The 19,946-nt window shown below is 36.1% G+C and overlaps 1 protein-coding gene across 2 annotated transcripts in view; it reads right to left on the bottom strand.

Annotated features, from left to right (window-relative positions):
• Positions 1–412: 412 nt before the first annotated feature.
• LOC139115860 (uncharacterized) overlaps positions 413–19,946 on the bottom strand; it is a 74,053-nt gene continuing 54,519 nt past the window's right edge. For both annotated transcript variants that reach the window (XM_070678300.1, XM_070678383.1), the window contains exons 11-12: positions 13,841–13,989; positions 413–4,914 (exon numbers count right to left, since the gene is read on the bottom strand). In XM_070678300.1, the coding sequence (XP_070534401.1) occupies positions 4,777–4,914; positions 13,841–13,989 (287 nt within the window). In that variant the 3' untranslated portion in view covers positions 413–4,776. The remainder of the gene's footprint in view (positions 4,915–13,840; positions 13,990–19,946) is intronic.

Genomic DNA, 19,946 nt, shown 5'->3' with positions numbered 1-19,946 from the left:
TATACATAGTACATACATACATACATTCATAGTACATACATACATACATACATACATTCATTCATTCATAGTACATACATATATACATACATACATTCATAGTACATACATATATACATACATACATACATATATACATAGTACATACATACATGTACATACATACACACATACATAGTACATACATACATACATACATTCATAGTACATACATACATACATACATACATAGTACATACATACATACATACATACATACTGACAGACAGACAGACAGACACATACATATACAGGATGCTGATTGATTCCAAGTTTCCCATGCTATAGATATGTACAATAGAATATGGGAGCTTTACAGTGCCATATCAATGACAACAAAGCAGATGGATGGATCATGTGAAGAGTAAACAAATTTATATAAACACCTTGTTTTGTCTGTCTTTCTTTATTTCATCAAGTTTCCATTTTACTAGGATGGTCTATTTGCAAATATAGTGTAACTCACAAACAATAAAATATTTATTTATAATACATGTACCTGCATACCGTGTTCCAAAAATGTTTCAAAGATGACTTACAATTGGTCTGTAAATTACCTTTTCATTTGTCTATACAATAAGTTGAATAAATATTTGATCATAAGATGAGGAAATTGGTGGAAAAGGGACATCTAAAGGATACTGTCAAAGTTGGTGTTGGATAAATATGAACTTAAACCATGTGGATAACTGAAAACCTGCTTTGCTGTTATTACAGCTGTATCAATTTACTGCATTGGTGCAAATCAACTCAGAGTCAAATATCAAAACAACTAAAATGGCAGTTCTAGTTACTTTTTTCATCAAAAACATTGCAAGATTACAATGTTTGCCATACATTCATGATGGCAGTTAACAGAATTTGAAGATGTTACTGTCATGCAGAAAGAGCAAAAATGTCAACAAATTTCATGATCACTCGATATAAATCAGAAAAAATAAACTTGAGGTAGTGTGCACCTTGAATGTGAAAGATATAAACTTTTGCTCAAACTTTCCTTAAGGAATCTTTTAAACCATTATCTTTCAAAATCAAGGTTAAAAATCAGGGGTCACTGTATGCAAATTTTGGTAGTAGAGAAATAGAAGATTTCCTGATATTTAAAATTCAAAATGGCTGCCATCCCCATGTTAACTCTATGGAGAAAAATAAAATTTTCGAATTTCGAAAAGCTAAGCCAGTAAACAGTTTTCTTACACCAAGAGCTTTTACATGAACCCCCAAAATTGGTATATCAGAAAAGAATTGTAAAAGTTTGAGTGTAAATATCTGTCCCGAGGTGCACTCTACGTTAAACCAAAATGAGGAACCTGATCCTCAAAGTTAACATACTCAGTTTTCACCATAACTTGCAGAAAGCTGAAACTTTTTTATCCTTGGAAAGCTACAAAGCAACTTTCAAAGCCATTGGACAAAACAGTGTAAAAGATACGTTTAGTAAGAAATTTGCGGAAAAAATCACAAAAATATTTTTTCCCCTGAAATCTGAAAAAGGGCATTCCTAGAAAGCACCCTGTAAAATTTGAAAGCAAGAAAATTAGAGGTATTAAGAAAAGTGCCAGTTTCACCGAAAAAAGAGAAAACTGATTCAAAACTTTGCATATCCAAATTTCACCATCATTTTATTAACTTTATGAGGTCAGCACTTGGAACCAACATGCCAAATTGACAGCTATTGAAGAGTATTTTAGAAGAAAAATTTAGCAAAATTAGGGAATGCGCAACTTTTACACTAATGTCATTAATCTTCACAAAGGCATTGCTCTGATGCTTCACATGAAATCTGAAAATTATCAGACTGGCACTGTTGGAGAAGAACACGTTTACTAAAACATAAGAAAATGAGTCTGAAAACTTGCACATGCAAGTTTCATTTTGATACGAACAAAAATTGAATGAGGTCGTCCCTGGGAACCTTGATATAAAATTCAATGACTGTACAGAATGAGTGATTTCAGAGGATATTTTTATGAAACGAGAGCAAAAACTTTCAAAATCTCAAACATTTTGATGTGAAAATTATATGCTGATTTCAAGAAGTCCTAAATAAGTGTATCCCTGTAAGCTACATATGAAGTTTACAAACTATCAAGGTACAGTATCGCAGAAGTTTTGAACAAAAACTAGAACAAACTTAATTTCTGACCATTTGAATAAATCTATATCAGGCGATCCCAAGGATCTTATTAACCTAATTTAAAGTTTTCTTTGTAACATTTTCAGAGAAGTTTTGCAAAGTTGATGAATGATGCCAGAAAACAAACAACAATTATTGATCAACCTATCTGATATTGTCACAAGCCCAGCTAAAAATTAGTTCCTACTCTTGAAGGTTTACATGATCATAAATAATTACGGAAGTTAATATTCTAAATATGAGGAGTCAATAAAGAAATAGCTCTACATCACTATCTTTACTTATCACATCAGAAACTATTGTAACCTACAAAATGTTATTTTCCATCTCCATCATGATCATTAACCCTTTGAGTGCCATATTTTTTCCCTCCAAAAATTTTAGTGCAACATTTTGTAAATTTTTGTACATTTTTCTGTAATTTTTGTAATAGATTTGGACTGAATTGACATGATATCATATTGGCTTCAGTTTTTCCATCATAATCTCTGAGAAAATGTGAAAGAAATTGTTTGAGTTTCATTTTACAAAGGTGACAAAAAGTGACGTTGGCGCTCAAAGGGTTAATCAAATGTAAAATATGTATTTTCTTATCCATGAGAACATTGGAAAATTATATAACACACACTCTGAGCACATAAAATATAACGCTATTACAATATCAAGAATAAATTACTCCTTTACTGTGTTCCTTCACTTGTGCGACATCACCTGTGAGAAGTCATACACAGTGTTTCCGTTAACACAAAATCCTGCGTATTTTACGCAAAATTGTTCTGAAGTATGCAAAAAAATTCATGACTGCGTAATCTAATACGCATTGAGAAATGCTGCCCCATGACGTGACATAGACGTACTTGACCCGCACTACATTGCCTGAACGTGGTTCAATGCCAGGGCAAAAATAGAACATATGTAACTGCTCGCAAGTGACATTGATATATATCATGCATATCATGATAGATATTGCAACACTTTAGACTTTAGCGGACCGCAACTCTTTATACAACATTGTATGTCATCATCACAAAGCATCATGTCAATCAGTTCTGTACAGACAATGACACTACAGATGCAAAAAATTCGAGAATCCATCGAGTCTACGTTGTTGGTAACACAATACAGTTAATGGTCATTACGTCGCATGTTATTTGGAAAGTGTTTACGGGTGACAATTTAGACTGTCGGGTTATATTCCTGAGAGGTCCCGCAGGACTTTGATCAGTATCTGGTTTTTGTTGGCCCTTTGAATAACTAATTTTGTAGTCAGAAAGTATTTTTTTTGAACATGAAGTCATTAGGCTGCTCAACGATTGTATACGAGACATGCATCACGGCATTCAGCTACATATACCTTGAAACCCCCCAGGTTATTGTTTTTTGGTTAATAGAGCATGCGTAATAAAGGAATACCAATTCCTACCGTACACATTTTTGATACATTTTACGCAAATAAAAACCCAGTTGCGTAAAATCGTACGCAAGTTTTGAAATTGTAACGGAAACACTGCATATGTACACTTTATACTTTGATATAAATTGCTGATTTGATTATTGCCAAACAACTGATCTACTGTCAATCATCATTCTTACACTGTCATCACATGACACACATTGAAAGTATTAACACCTTGACTACCTTGAAGGTCAGAAATTTCTGACACCAAACTGAATTTCTATACAACTAAAGTGACTTCAAGTTCCAGAGTGATCCCAAAAATGTTCATAATGCTCTTGGCATACAGTGTAAGGTAACAAATGGAATAGGTAGCCAAGCAGTTAATTCTTGAAATGCAATGATCATGGACTGTACTGACTTTAGAAAATGTTTCACTGGTATGTAGGATTGAAAACTTAACTTTTTATACCCTGATCATTTTTTGCCATTAAATTCGAACTCTAGGGAATATAATTAATTGATGAAACTCTCCTGGAATAAAACTTTTGATTTTAATGATGTTGGACAGAACACAATGTTTGACAAATGTGAATAATAGTTAAAAAACAGGCAAAAGTTAGACATGCACTTTTGATGGTGTTAGAAAGAAACACGTGTGAAAAAAGTTTCTTCTAATCCTCTCTTATGTGCATGAAATCTTAAAATGAAAGCACAGGAGGATAGAAAAAGCTTTTCAGACTATATGGTCACCACACAATTCTGATCAATATAAATATTAAGTCCTTTATTTACTTACTTATTCACTCCAACTTTAAAAACTTATGCATGTTCTTTATTATTGGGAATGAGATTAAAATCACCAGTAAAGTTAACTTGTGCAATGAGAAAGTTCTTGGAACTCAAAGTTTTTCATGCTGCTGTTATTAAATACTCTCTCCAGTGACAATAGTATCTGTATGCTAGTGTGTTGCAATATTGTTAACTATTTTGAAAACACAGCAAACCACAACATTTCTTGCTCAATTCACTCATCAGTAAGCTGGAGTTGTTACATCAGTTGGTAAGTAACCAAATAACAACAACTAGCAATCTTTTTCTTTTCATGTTCAATCACAAACACGTTTTCAAGTCACCTATAGGGTTCATCACAGCCGTCTATCAAGTTGGTACCATTAAAATACCAGCTTTTTGATCAGTTATGCTATGGTCTTTGTTTCTTGAAATCACCTGTATTGATTCTTGGCCTTGGCAAATCTCCAAACATTTCTGTGCCATCATGTACACTCTGTGCCAAGGCTTTCATACTAGCCACCATTTTATCTGGTTCTGGTACAGGTGCCTATGGTCAACAAAATAAAGTTGTTGTGAGATATAGAGAGGTTGCTAAAATAAGAAAAAGTAAAAATTTTTTCTTTTATCAATCCATCATCCAATGGGCGTTAGCCAATTACAGGATGAGGTACACATAACCTACTAACCCCAATGGAGCACTGAGGAGTAATTAAAAGTGCCTTGCTCAAGGGGAACAACACCTTGTTAGAGTCTTGAACTCACCATCCTCTGACAGTGAGTCCATTACTCTGGACCTACCGGGTCTTGAACTCACCATTCGTTGATAGTTAGTCTATTGCCCTAACCACTGGACCACGGTGCCTCCTCAAAGGCATCTATAAAATATTTATAATACAGCTATAGGAGCTAATGACATTGTTAATGATATTGGCTTACATCATTCTTGTAGTCAATGTGTCACCAGTAAAATTATTTGAAATGAGATCAGGCCATATACATGTACCTATACAGCTTCGGTATCTTGTAGCTTGGTTGCTGAGATCATAAAACAAGGACCAACCTTCACAGGGTTCTTTTACCATACAAAAAGAGTGCAAAGGCCATAATCATTTCATGGAACATTTCGCTATGTCTGATATAACCTTTAGCACATTTTGGAATGTGTCACTGACATAAAACTTTTGACTTTTATTTTCAGGATTATAATTTGATGACATCCTTATTATTTATTCAATATCTCTCTCATTGGATCGTTATAACTGCTCTAACTAGCTTTTTGAATGGTGGTCAATTCATTGAACATTCAGTGCAATCTAAATACATACAGCAATTGATGTAAATACTAGTTATATCATATCTAAATTGTTGACAAGTAAAGTTTTGCTCAGCAGATTTGACAAGCTGATATAGCTTCACTGTGTTATGTAGAGAATAACTATTAATGGCACATGTTGATGAGGAAGGTGGAAATCTTTGATAGCTCATTTCAGGGGCCTGACAAAAATGTGGCAAAAATAGCTGCAACAAGTCATCGTTGATGACACAGTCCCCACTTGTTAATGGTAGTACTTTGATTACAGGTCCTCAGAGAGGATAGAGTCCTCTTCATTAGGTCTGTGATAAAAATACTTTTGAATAAATTCGCTTGATACATGTCTGAGCTGTAGTTCAGGACATGAAAAAATCGTAATAAAATGGCCACATGGCAGCCTTATTGGATCGTATCACAGAACAAATCTATGTGCATATGTATGACAGACATCCAGCTCTATGGGTTTGCTCAGAATTAGATATACGCATAATTAATGAGGTACAGTATGAAGCATCATAAGGTCTCCCATCATACCATATATGAAGGGTGTACCACTTGTGGTTACTGAGTTATGGACAAATATGTATATTTGAGGTCAAAGGTCATCGAGGTCATGTGACATTTTGTCAAAATAATTGTATTGCTAAGTTATCGCTATATACCAAAAATCAGACCTCTAGCTCTATTGACTCGCTCAAAATTAGATATGTGCATAATTAATGAGGTACAATATGTGGCGTCATAAGGTGTCCCATCATACCATACATGAAGGTAGTAGCACTTGTGGTTACTGAGTTATGGACAAATATGTATGTTTGAGGTCAAAGGTCACCGAGGTCACGTGACATTTTGTCAAAAAAATTGTATTGCTAAGTTATCCCTATATACCAAACATAGGGCCAAAGTCCCTGAAGCTACTATAGACATGGATACAAAATTAAGTATTTCCTGACTGTATGAAATTATCTCACTAAGGTCATCCTAGGGACTTGTAAACCAAATATTAAAGCTGTCTGACCAGAGGTTTTGAAAAAACAAGCAACTCAACAGTTGACAGAGCTCTGCTGTGTTATGTAGAGAATAACCTTTTGTGACACATGTATTGATGAAGAAGGTGGATATCTTTGATAGCTCATTTCAGGATGGCCTGACCAAAAATGGAAAAAAAAATCCGTAAAAATTCAGATTTGCATATTTGAACAAATCTAAGTTGGGTTATCCCTAGGGACCTGTATACCAAATAACAAAGCTGTCTGACCAGTGGTTATGAAGAAGATTTTTTACCAAAAATGCCTTTTTTGGCGCTAATTTGCATACATACATACATACATACATACATACATATATACATACAGACTGACGGTGCAAGCCAGACGGATACCCATCCCAATAGCTTCTATAGACTATATTAGTCTATAGTAGCTAATAAACGAGAGTTAATTACATTCTAATTAAAGTAAACAAGACTTGCTTAAATCAAGATTTACGTCATAAAAAAACAGCATATCTGTCAGGTTATAAAGAATTTTAAGCTGGTTACCTTAATCAGTATTTTCATCCTATTAACCAAGCACATTTTAACTCTAAAATTAACATTGCAAGTAAGTTCTGTTGAATAAGTTGAGACTTTACATACTCAGAGAAAGAACACTGAAGAGACAAATGTTTGAAACTTAAGAAGTTCAAGGTCATCAAAAGCATTATAAGGAATCATGTAACTTTCATTGCACTGTTTACACAGATTGCATAATTGCTATAAATAGCACATGAGGAATCTTACAGCCCAGCTTTACCATAAAAACCCTATCACTTTGACCACTCTTTTAATTGACCATTCTATTTTTTTCCTCAAAAAGTATTTTATTTCATCCTTACCAAGTCAACCATAAATGGAAATTAGAACTTTCTCTATCTCTATCTCTATCTCTATTGACTATTTTGAGCAATTTCTTTTAGATAACATATAGGCCAAATAAATGCCGGTTCAGAATATGTCAAAGTTGGGATTCAGGAAAGTTTCCTTTACATGTTTTAATCCTCAAAGATGGTAAGCATTTCACTATGAACTGTCAAAAAAAGTTGAACTTTCTGATAGTTCTACACTAAAATTATTTTGGCTTTGATGATTTCCAAATTAATTCAATTATTTAAAATCATATTAATTATTTTTTTCTGGGTGAATTGATAGGGTTTATACAGTACAAGAATTACATACAATGTAAGTCAAATTTTGACCAAAAATGACAAAAAAATTCCTTAAAAATACACATTTGCATATTTCATCACAATTTGAACAAATCTAAGTTGGGTTACCTCTAGGGACCTGTATACCAAATAACAAAGCTGTCTGACCAGCAGTTATGAAGAAGAAGATTTTTTACCAAAAACGCCTCTTTTGGCATTAATTTGCCTATTTTCAACAATATCAAAAAATTAAAAAAAATAGTTTCTCAAAATCATATTTTTTATCTACACAACAAATATCAAATCAGTAAGTACTGCGGTTCTCAAGATATTTGAGTGGACGGACGCCTCACAAACGGACATACATACATACATACATACAGACTGACGACGGACGCCGGACGGATACCCATCCCAATAGCTTCTATAGACTATAGTCTATAGTAGCTAAAAATCAGACCTGTAGCTCTATTGGCTTGCTCAAAATTAGATATGTGCATAATTAATGAGGTACAATATGTGGCGTCATAAGCTGTGCCATCATACCATACATGAAGGGTGTAGCACTTGTGGTTACTGAGTTATGGACAAATATGTATATTTGAGGTCAAAGGTCACCGAGGTCACGTGACATTTTGGAAAAAAAATAGTATTGCTAAGGCCAAAAAAAATAATAGGTTTGTTTCTGGTCATTGACATGTGGCAAAAATGATGCGGTGACGCGATTTTTTTTTCAATTTTTTTTTTTATTTTGGCTGGAATTTGATACATTTTCCCCTTTTTTCCATAGGGGCAAATGAAAGACAGGAAAAAAAAGAGTTGACGCGCACACTTTGAAGTGATGCGCGCGCTGACCAGAAACAAATCAATTTTTTTTTTTGGCCTATTAAAGTTATCCCTATATACCAAAAATCAGACCTCTAGCTCTATTTTCTCGCTCAAAATTAGATATGCACATAATTAATGAGGTACAATATGTGGCGTCATAAGCTGTCCCATCATACCATATATGAAGGGTGTAGCATTTGTGGTTACCGAGTTATGGACATATATGTATATTTGAGGTCAAAGGTCACTAAGGTCACGTGACATTTTGTCAAAATATCTGAGATATCTGCGTGAACGGATGGACTCACGGATGGACTCATGGACGGACATGACCCAATCTATAAGCCCCTAGACTTCATCCGTGAGGACTAAAAACTGTGTCACTGCATCCTTTTTGCAATATGAATACGATGAGAAACTAAATTTTTATTTTTCTTGGCCTTATACATGGGAGTCTACATGTATGTAGAACTGCCTTATACATGGGAGTCTATGGAGAGCTGCCTTATACATGGGAGTCTATGGAGGTGAAAACTAAAAAGTCCTCTAACACTGCCAAATTTGATCGCATTGTGAAACAAATCGACGTGCATCTGTATGGGGTAGGGTACTATCCTTGTGCAAAGTTTGAAAGAAATTGACCTGGGCATGTCTGAGATATCTCATGGACTCATGGACGGACATGACCCAATCTATAAGCCCCTAGACTTCATCCGTGAGGACTAAAAACTGTGTCACTGCATCCTTTTTGCAATATGAGTACGATGAGAAACTAAATTTTTATTTTTCTTGGCCTTATACATGGGAGTCTATGGACTGCCTTATACATGGGAGTCTATGGACTGCCTTATACATGGGAGTCTATGGAGGTGAAAACTAAAAAGTCCTCTAACACGGCCAAATTTGATCGCATTGTGAAACAAATCGACGTGCATCTGTATGGGGTAGGGTACTATCCTTGTGCAAAGTTTGAAAGAAATTGACCTGGGCATGTCTGAGATATCTGCGTGAACGGACGGACGGACGCACGCACGCACGCACGCACGGACATGACCAAACCTATAAGTTCCCCCGGACGGTGTCCGTGGGAACTAAAAATAGACAATTGAAGATTTCATCATAATTTGAACAGATCACATTAACATCATCATCCCTAAGAACATGTCAACCAAAGCTATCAGGCGAGTAGTTTTTTTGAGAAACACATTTTTCCACCAAAAATAGAAAAAATTACCCCAAAATACAAAATTGCAGATTCCATCATAATTTCAACGTATCATATTAAGATAAGACCTAGAAATCTGTATACCAAATACCAAAGCTATCAAACGAGCAATTTTGAGAACTGGGTACTCCTGTCATTTTCAGACGTGAATAAAACAGTTTTGACTCGCAAGCAAACACCCGATGTCCCTAGAATTTACCTTTGGCAAAGAGGAAATACAACTGATTGTAAACCATTCAGTAAAATCTGATAGTGTCGATAAAAGACTTTCAAATTTAGCTCAAATACACTTATTATATACTCATAAAAATTTGAGAGGAATTTTCAAAGTGGTCAAACTCGCATTTCCGAAGCTCAAACTTTCTCCTGTTTTCACCAGGCATGCCACTTCCGCTCACCGCTCAGCACTAAATGACTACAACAACACAAACTTTCCTGGAAATACTTTCTCATAAAAATAGTGACAACATCACTGTTTGCTCCCATATAGTTATCAAAACAAGTCAACAATTATATGAAACATGGACATACATATACAGACAGACTGACATACACAGACTGGCACAGAGTGATGACATTGACCCCAAGTGTGCCTTGGCCCATGGAGAGTGATAAAGATATAACAAACAGCTGAATGTAATGATAAAATAGTTAAGTATAGGCCTATACAGGCACTGAGAGTGAATGTGTTACAGCAATTTGATTAGTTTCTTTTCCTTTTCTACTTCTGTGGTAATATTTAAGACAATCAATCTGCAAGGCAGTTTATGTATTGACAAATATGTTATCTTTTACAAGCACACAGTAAACTGTTCTTGATTTTTCATTTACATATTTGACATAGACTGAAATACATAACATACAACCAATGTTTACACTTTGCCCATACACCAGATACATGGAGAAATTTCAACATACAATCATCAACTCAGAAACCCTACAGGAAAAAGTAAACATTGTTTTCTTCCAGAACAGCTGGTACATCCACATCTGGAACAACTTACAAACTTAATCAATTACACAAGGATGATGACACAAGAGATAAAGTTAAACTTAAGCTGTGGTGAACTTGACTATTCCTTTCAAATCCTTACCTAACTTGACATCTTAAACTAAAATACACTGCATGGTTAATTGTGCACAAAAATACATCGGGGTGGACCATTTGATAAGGGATGGTGTCTGGAAGATCGATGAGGTACATTATCTTTTTTATCCGATCCATTGTACATTCTTTTTTCCCCACTCTGACCCACCTTTTCTTTTTGTCAAACCTTCTCTGGCTGAATTTTTTATTGGCATTTGTTTGGAATTTTTTCAAAATCTGCCAGGATTTTTTTACCGCATTTCAACACCAAATACAGTTTACCATATCAAATGCTTACTAAATCACCACATTATATACTCTTAGTTCCAGTAGGTATAAATTACCAAAAAAAATCTTAAAAATACAAAATGAAAGATATCCCAGTAAAACTGAAAGTTTCGCAAAGTTGCCCCAAAAATTCAAAATTCCGGATTTCAACTTAATTTCAATATATCTTATTAACAAAAACCCTAAGGACCGGTTTACTAAATATCAAAGCAATCAGACTGGTAAATTTTGAGAAACTAATTTTTTGAACAAAAATGAGAAAAATTGCCCCCAATTGCAGATTTCATCCTAATTTTAAATATATCTAATTAACATAAACCCTAGGAACCTGTACACTAGATATCAAAGCTACCAGATCAAAAGTTTTAGGAGAAAGATTTTTTGACCAAAAAAGGCAAAAATTGCCCCAAAAATAAAAAAAAAATTGCCAGTTTCAACATACCTTCAATACATTATATTGAGATTAATCTTAGATACCTGTATACCAAATACATGTATCAAAGCTATCAAATCAGCAGTTTTTGGATTAAAATTTTTTTATCAAAAATTGGGAAAATTCCCCCAAAATTACAAATATGACAATATCAATACAATTTGTACAAGCATGACTGAGGTCATTCTGAGGAACATGAATATTAAGTTTCATAGCAATCAGACGAGCGATTTTAGAGAACAAGATTTTTTGACTAAAAACAGAAAAAATACCCTAAAAATACAAACATGCAAATTTCATCCCAATTTTTGCACACATAATTTAGAATAACTAAATAAATCTGCATACCAAGTTTCAACCAAATCTGACCAATGCTTACTGAGTTTTAGCCATTTGCAGGATTTTTCCTTGTTTCCCCCTCATTTGCATATTTTTGGCACTGACATGTTCATTTGAACAAATTCACATCTCCACCCCTAGGTGCACCTGTACACCAGATACTAAGACAGTAGGTGCTACGGTTTAGGAGTTTTTGATGTGGACGGACTAACAGACATACATACATACTTACATACATACACACAGACGCCATTTTGCCACCTTATACGAATACCTCCCATTTGCATATATACATATGCATATATGGGAGCGTAAAAATCAGCAAAAAATCAGAAACTGTGGAAAGGTGCATGTTCAGAAATCTTCAGCAAGCAGAGTCGAGGCTACCTGTGCTGAGACAACTATGGAGGGAATTTTTAATGACTGCTTCACACCTTGAACAATACCCATTTCTAATCTGTTTTTTCTCCTTGTCTTTGATTGTTCTGATATCTTCTGGATGGAATCATTTTTGTATAAAAACAGGACAGAACAGATTTTCAGGCAGACTTTCACGATCACTTCATGTGTTTTCTTCAAAATCTTCACACTCACGCTGGACTTTTTCTGTGCATTCTGTATGGCTCGATTGAATCAAACTCAAGCTTGCAAGCCAAAGAAGGCTCATCTACAATCAGCTTCCTGGAGATTACCCCTTTTCCTGCCAAGTTCATATTTCACCATCAGGTCAAGTTGGTTAAAATTAGTGAAGCAAAACATGTCCCATATGGTGCATTTTAACCTATACTTGAAGATTTGAAGGTCCCTGAAGACAGAGATACTGTAAACATGATTTTTACAGACTAGAGCTGCTGTAACATACCAAGCTAAGTGGGTGAAAATACATATGGTTTTGGCCCAATACCGCTTTTTACTGAATTGGCAGTTGGGGAAGTGATACTGTCTGGCAGGTAAAGGGTTAAGGTTCTGTGCCATCCTAGCTGAGATAAGTGGACTGTAAACTTTTATAGTTTGTTCTTTATCACTTGACTAGATGATTAGTGGTAATAAATTTATTTTTAAAAAATTGCTGATTTCACCACGGTCTTTTTCTGTTGTTACATACCGGTACAGTATTGCAAATAGCAGTTCAAATGATAGGGCCCTTTTGAACTTTTAACTTTGATAAGACAGTAAAGTATTGATCTCGCTATTTATTAGGTGACATGGAAACATTGAATGTGAAATAGTACGCAATGGTTCTCTTTCACACATACATGTAATTGTGTATCCCTGTATTAAATTTTTATAGTACAAATATTATAACTTCTCAGGCATGTTGACATTGAAATGTAGAAAAGGTATCCATAATCTCACTGTTTGTAAACCTAGATCTGATGGCTAGCAATTCACATTTTGGTCTGTTTATGGTACGATGCAGGCAATACATACAACTGGTAAGAGTTTCAAAGAAAGATATACTCAGGGCTACCAAAAATCAAGGAAGATTTTAAAGATTTTTATAGAATAGGGCTGTTCACAGTTTACGTCACTGTTCTCTCATTAATATGCACAAATAAATATTTGTCTGCATTTTTAGATTATGCTTTTGAAAATTACGCATGCAAGAACGATGAAAATACATCTCAGTGGGCGACTGCTAGTGTAACAATGAATACTAAAAACCATATTCACGACTCAGAAATAGCGATCAACGCTATTGGAGCAGCTACAAATAGTAGAAAAAGTACCTTTCTAGGACATATGGATGATGAAGGAAGAGAATGATTTATCTTACCTTTTCATCATCATCTAATGAATGTCTATCCATGTTCCACATGGGCATGCTGATTGGTACTGACTGGGCATATTGGTGTTGTTGTGTCCTTGATGTTGCATGGTGTCTGTACTGAAAATGTGCTACAGATTCCTCATTTAATGAATTATCTGAAATGAAAACCAATCAGTTTTTATTCTGTCACAATACATCTATACCTTTACATTTTATCTTTGAATCATTTTTGTGGTATTTTAGCCAATTAACACATAAATGGAACATTATCAATTATTATATTTTTTAACCTCGTGATTGACATATTCACATGGGGGACATAAAAGTTAGAGTTCTTCTTGGTCCCCCCACCCCCAGTGATTCTGTTGCTGAAGTATATGCTTAGGACATATGTCCTAAATCGAGAAAAATCTTTAGGGCAATCCCATAATCCTTTGTGGTCACTTGTTTACCTAATTGCAGAATTTGTGTCAGAGTTTATTCTGTTTTAAATACACACATATGTAACATGTGCCAACAAGACTGATATCTTTATTCAGATCTAATAATACACTTGGAAATCTGGAAAACAAACAAATGAAACAATAAATTTTGAATGTGAATACATCTCTGAGCTGTTTTATCCCGTGAATTGCCCTTGTGAAAGATTTACACCTATCCTTGATTCAGAATGTTGAAATTTCAATTCTTACAGTGAGGATATCACATAACTGTCATATCTTCACTGTAATTTTGTTTCTGAAAATCACCTTGGAACTTAAAATTTTAACTTGCAGACAGGGTCATCTACAATAGAAAAGCTTTTCTATTGTAGATGGCCATGTCTCTCATTCCTCTCCACTCACTCAAGACACTTGAGAAATCCATCTCAAATATCGATTGTCCCTCAATTTTAAGTTTCATCATCATATCTTGATGGTTAACAGTTAAACAATTTCTGAGGGGTGTGAGGATATGATTATGTTCAACAAGTCATCCTTGATGACACAGTCCCCACTTGTTAATGGGTACTTTGATCACAGGTCCTCAGAGAGGATAGAGTCCCCTTCATTAGGTCTGTGATAAAACTACTTTGATACAGATGGCACTCAATGGTCAAGAATGAGTTCCATGGTGATGAAAACATAAAACCAATGTAGGCCACTATCCTAAAGGTCATTAAATGAGTCAACTGGGAATTAGTTGACAGGATGTTGCAAAACATTTTTTCATACTATCCTAACACTAATAGATATTATCACCAGTACCATATTTCATAAAGTTTAACGCAGTATTTACAACACTATGAGATCAACATCTGTACCAAGTTTCATCAAATTTAACACAGTATTTGCGGATATATCACTCTAATTAGGAAGCTTCATTACATATGCAATTACAAATTAATTAACATGACACTGATAAATGTCTTTTTCACTGTTAAAGCAATGCAAGCTTAACATCTGTACAAAGTTTCATGAAATTTGATGCAGTATTTCCTGACATATCAGCCTATAATTACGAAACTTCAATAATTGACATGATACTGCTACATGATGTGAAACAAATTGACAAGCATGTATGAAATAGGTAAATGTCCTTGTACCAATTTTTAATGATACTGGTGGAAATATGTCTGAGTTATGGCTCAGTACATGAGAAAATCATAACAAAATCGCCGCCACGCAGCGATATTTGATCTTACCTTTTAAAAAATTGAAACATGTATATGTATGACATAAGTCAATGTCCAGGTACCAACTTTGAATAAAATCAGTTGAGACTTGCCAGAGTTATGGCTCTCGACATGAAAAAAACCATAAAATTGCCACCATGTGGCAATATCGGACCATATCAAGAAACAGATCGACGTACATATGTATACAATAAGTCAACGTCTTTGTACCAACTTTGAATAAATTTGCTTGATACATGTCTGAGCAATGGTTTTAGGACATGGAAAATTGTTAAAACAGATATGAACTGAAAATGCTCACGTGTTTCATAATATTGCATTTATGTGCAAGTTTGAACCTTTGCTACATGCTTTGCTACATTTAAAGTGTTATGATCAACACAATGAATTTCACCACAGATCAATTCTAAAGGTCATTAAGTATTCAAATATGTAATTAGCTGAAATAAAAATAATTAATTTCTTTGAGTACTGTCATTGTATCACAATATAGCATGTGTAATTACCTTTGGTCAAGTCCTTCAAGCTCTATAGGCCAAACCGTGAAAGCTTGTTAGCTATTTATGCAATTATGAATTAGCTGACATGAAAATGCAAAATGACTTTCAATACTGTTATAACCTGGTATAATGATCAATGTACACAGCATGTTTCGCCAAATTTTATCAAGTAAATGCCAGTATATATCCCTAATTTGGAAGGTTCATTAAATATGCATATTGGGAATTGGCTGAAAAAAATGTCAAATGACTTTCAATAATCTTGTATCATAGTATCTTTAATGTACATAGCAAGTTTTGCCAACTTTGGTCAAGTCAAAACACATAACACTAAATATCGCTAATAAATGCGGGATATCGGACCGCAGGCGGGCGAAGATTGCATTATAAGCGCGCCAACCCAAACTCACTGCATGGACATCACATTTACGAAATCGAAGTCCAAAGTCAACTACGTCATTGTTAGAATAAGAGAGGTTTTCCATCACACGGGAGCATACCACCACAAATTTTGCACAGATGGCGTTGCACTGGCATTAAAAAGGGGGCATGGGAGCATGGGAACGCGGGCAGTTTCCTCGCTATGGGTAGGAAATGCATTGAGCAAGACACACTTCCGGGTTCGCAAAAAAAACGAGGATCCCATTTACGGGGCGCTCAAATATAACTATTTGCTGTGATACATAGCAGAGGCGTATATGTTTGTGATGCTGAGAATAACATCAGTAAATAAATGACGGGTTTTAAAAGTTGACGTTTTTTGCGATGAAACAGACTTCTGAAGGTAGCTCGCTTGGGGAACACGTCATCCGGCCGCTGTCCGCTTTGACCCCAGTAATTCACACTGGTTTTGGTCGGCCCCAGGTACCCAAGTCACTTCGACCCCGTCACACTTTTGCCTACATATCCACGGAGACGATTCAACATGTTCCACAACAAAGCCAAGACAAAAATTGAAAATATCAATAAAATGGCTTCACAAAGGCTGAAATACACGATACTCGATGAAGTATGAAGTTTATGAAATGAAATCAAAATTGACAACACAAGTGTTTGTCTCGGGTAATACCACTTGAAGTTGAACTATTCTTGACCGCGGAGTGACGTCACTTTCACCTCACGCACGCGAGTGAGGTGAAATGGGATTTGACTTCACAGGACAATGAACAATGCAGAAATTATGTGACAAAGTACAGAACTTAGTGTTTATCATTGACATGATGTTGAAACTTTGAATACTGCTGTAAATGTTGAAAAATCCACACTTCAATATTTTGTTCTCTCGGCAGTGTGACGCAAAAATGACGTAAAAATCCGCCAGTTCCCGGATGTCCGCGGTCAAGAATTCTACAGACTGTTTTTTCCATACAGTGCAGTATTTGTCAGTGACAAATTAATCTTTGCAATACATTTTTTTGCGATGAGCTGGAAATTTGATTAATATCGAGTTAATGTACATAAATATTCCGTTATTTACTGGGACACGTTTATTTTCTCGATCCGCTATCTGCGGACTACGTGCTGAAGTACATTGACTGTTCATGTCAACGATCGTTTCTCCCTCTGCAGAGTTTCTGTATCCCGTTCAACAACGCTGTACCTCGATCACACGATAGTGACGCTATGTAGCTGTGCAGTATTGAAACTTATCATAAAATGGCCACCTCGTCTAACAGTAACACGTATTGTCGGGATTATCGTACGGAAAAAAGACTGCAAAAGTAAGACTTATGAATCTTCATCAGAATTGAACACATCATGATTGTACACGAGTATCAACCGTGAATGCACGTTGAGCTCGGCAGTTACACAAGCATGGTACGCTACATGCATAGCCCTACGAGTATGGCGACAGTGTCCGGCTTTGGCTACGCCGGGGGCTACGCCGCCTACGGAGGTGGGAGGCGGCGTAGCCAAAGCCGGACACTCTCGCCATACTCGTAGGGCTAGCTACATGCACTGCCGCGATGCCGATCGTATGCATTCCAAGGCCTATCCCGGAATTTGTTTCACAAACAACCTCAAAGGAGAGCAAACATACTTCTATGGACAATGACGAATACGTTTCTTGGCGAAGCAAAATCAAAACAGTGCAGAAGTACATGAAGTAGGTCATGGCCTTGGACTCTGTGCACGAACCTGATTGGACACTTCAATACCTTTGACCCAAAGTTATTATTCATCAGCACTTCCATGCCATGAGGCTAGGTAGAGAACGTATTAGCCCTGCGTACGATGCTGTGTGTTCCGCTGCAGCTAATAGCCCCGCTCACCACAGCCCTGCAAATACCCGTACGTAGAATTGGTGACTTCAAATCCATTTTTTGACTTGACGTAAAAAGCCAAATTACTGCCGAAATTCAGCGTTCTTGGGCCCAAGTCGTATCCCTGCCTACCTCAGCTACTCGATCGCTTCCAAAATGCCAGTCTTTTATTCTTTTTTCGTAAATAACCGTCGATGTCGGCAACTCTCTCGCTAGCCCTGCGTACGTACGCAGTGTACGCTGTGTGTTAGGAACGCACACAGGGAATGCACAGCGTACACTGCGTACGTACGCAGGGCTAGCGAGAGAGTTGCCGACATCGACGGTTATTTACGAAAAAAGAATAAAAGACTGGCATTTTTGGAAGCGATCGAGTAGCTGAGGTAGGCAGGGATACGACTTGGGCCCAAGAACGCTGAATTTCGGCAGTAATTTGGCTTTTTACGTCAAGTCCAAAAATGGATTTGAAGTCACCAACTCTACGTACGGGTCTTTGCAGGGCTGTGGTGAGCGGGGCTATTAGCTGTAGCGGAACACACAGCATCGTACGCAGGGCTAAGAACGTATGTACTCATTTCTGGCGATCGAGCAGCGAGGGAAACAATCAATTACCAAGGATAAAGCTAATTTGCTAAACGATATTTTATCTTGAATAGTGAGTTGAATGAGTAATAAAATATCATATTTTAATGTTCAATACGAGGTTGAAACACGGAGGGACCGTGGTTGAAACCAGTGCTATCCAGCTGTAGCCAACCTGGACAAGCACATTTCACAGCGCCCTCAAACAGTCGATTGTTTTCACTTGTCATACGCGGCGTAACAGAAAAATTAAAACTTTCATAACTTCATTAATATCCAAGCCACGCCCACCAAAACCTTTTCAGTTCTAGCCATTTGAATTCTGAAGATGTCTACCAAATTTGACTGAAATACGTTCAGCCGTTTTTGAGAAAATGGACCAACAGACAGACAGACAGACAGACAGACAGACAGACAGACAGACAGACAGACACACAGACAGACAGACATCGCTGCGACATATGCTCACGTGTTCACACGTGAGCAAAAAATGGGTACACGGCGGCCATATTAGATCGTTTCACAAAACAAATTAATGTGCATGCATATGTATGACATAGGTCAATGTCCTTGTACCATGTTTGAATAAAATCAGTTGAGATATGCCTGAATTATGGCTCTGTACACGAAAAAATCGTAACAAAATGGCCGCACAGCAGCCATATTGGATCATATCACAAAACAAATTGACGTGCATATCTATGACATTGGTCAATGTCCTTGTTCTAACTTTGCATAAAATCAGTTGTAACATGTCTGAGTTATGGCACTGTACATGAAAAAATCGTAACAAAATGGCCGTCTGGCGGCCATATTGGATCGTATCACAAAACAAATTGACATGAATATCTATGACATTGGTCAATGTCCTTGTACCAACTTTGAATAAAACTGGTTGCAATATGCCTGAGTTATGGCTCTGTACTAGAAAAAATTGTTACAAAATGGCCGTCTGGCGACCATATTGGATTGTATCACAAAACATATTGACGTGCATATCTATGACATTGGTCAATGTCCTTGTACCAACTTTGAATAAAATCGGTTGAAACATGTCTGAGTTATGGCTCTGTACCTGAAAAAGTCGTAAT

This window comes from Ptychodera flava, chromosome 1 (genome assembly GCF_041260155.1).
Source record: "Ptychodera flava strain L36383 chromosome 1, AS_Pfla_20210202, whole genome shotgun sequence".
Taxonomy (NCBI): Eukaryota; Metazoa; Hemichordata; class Enteropneusta; family Ptychoderidae; genus Ptychodera; species Ptychodera flava.
The sequence above is the reverse complement of the archived record's forward strand: the minus strand, read 5'-3'. Positions and strand labels throughout refer to the sequence as shown.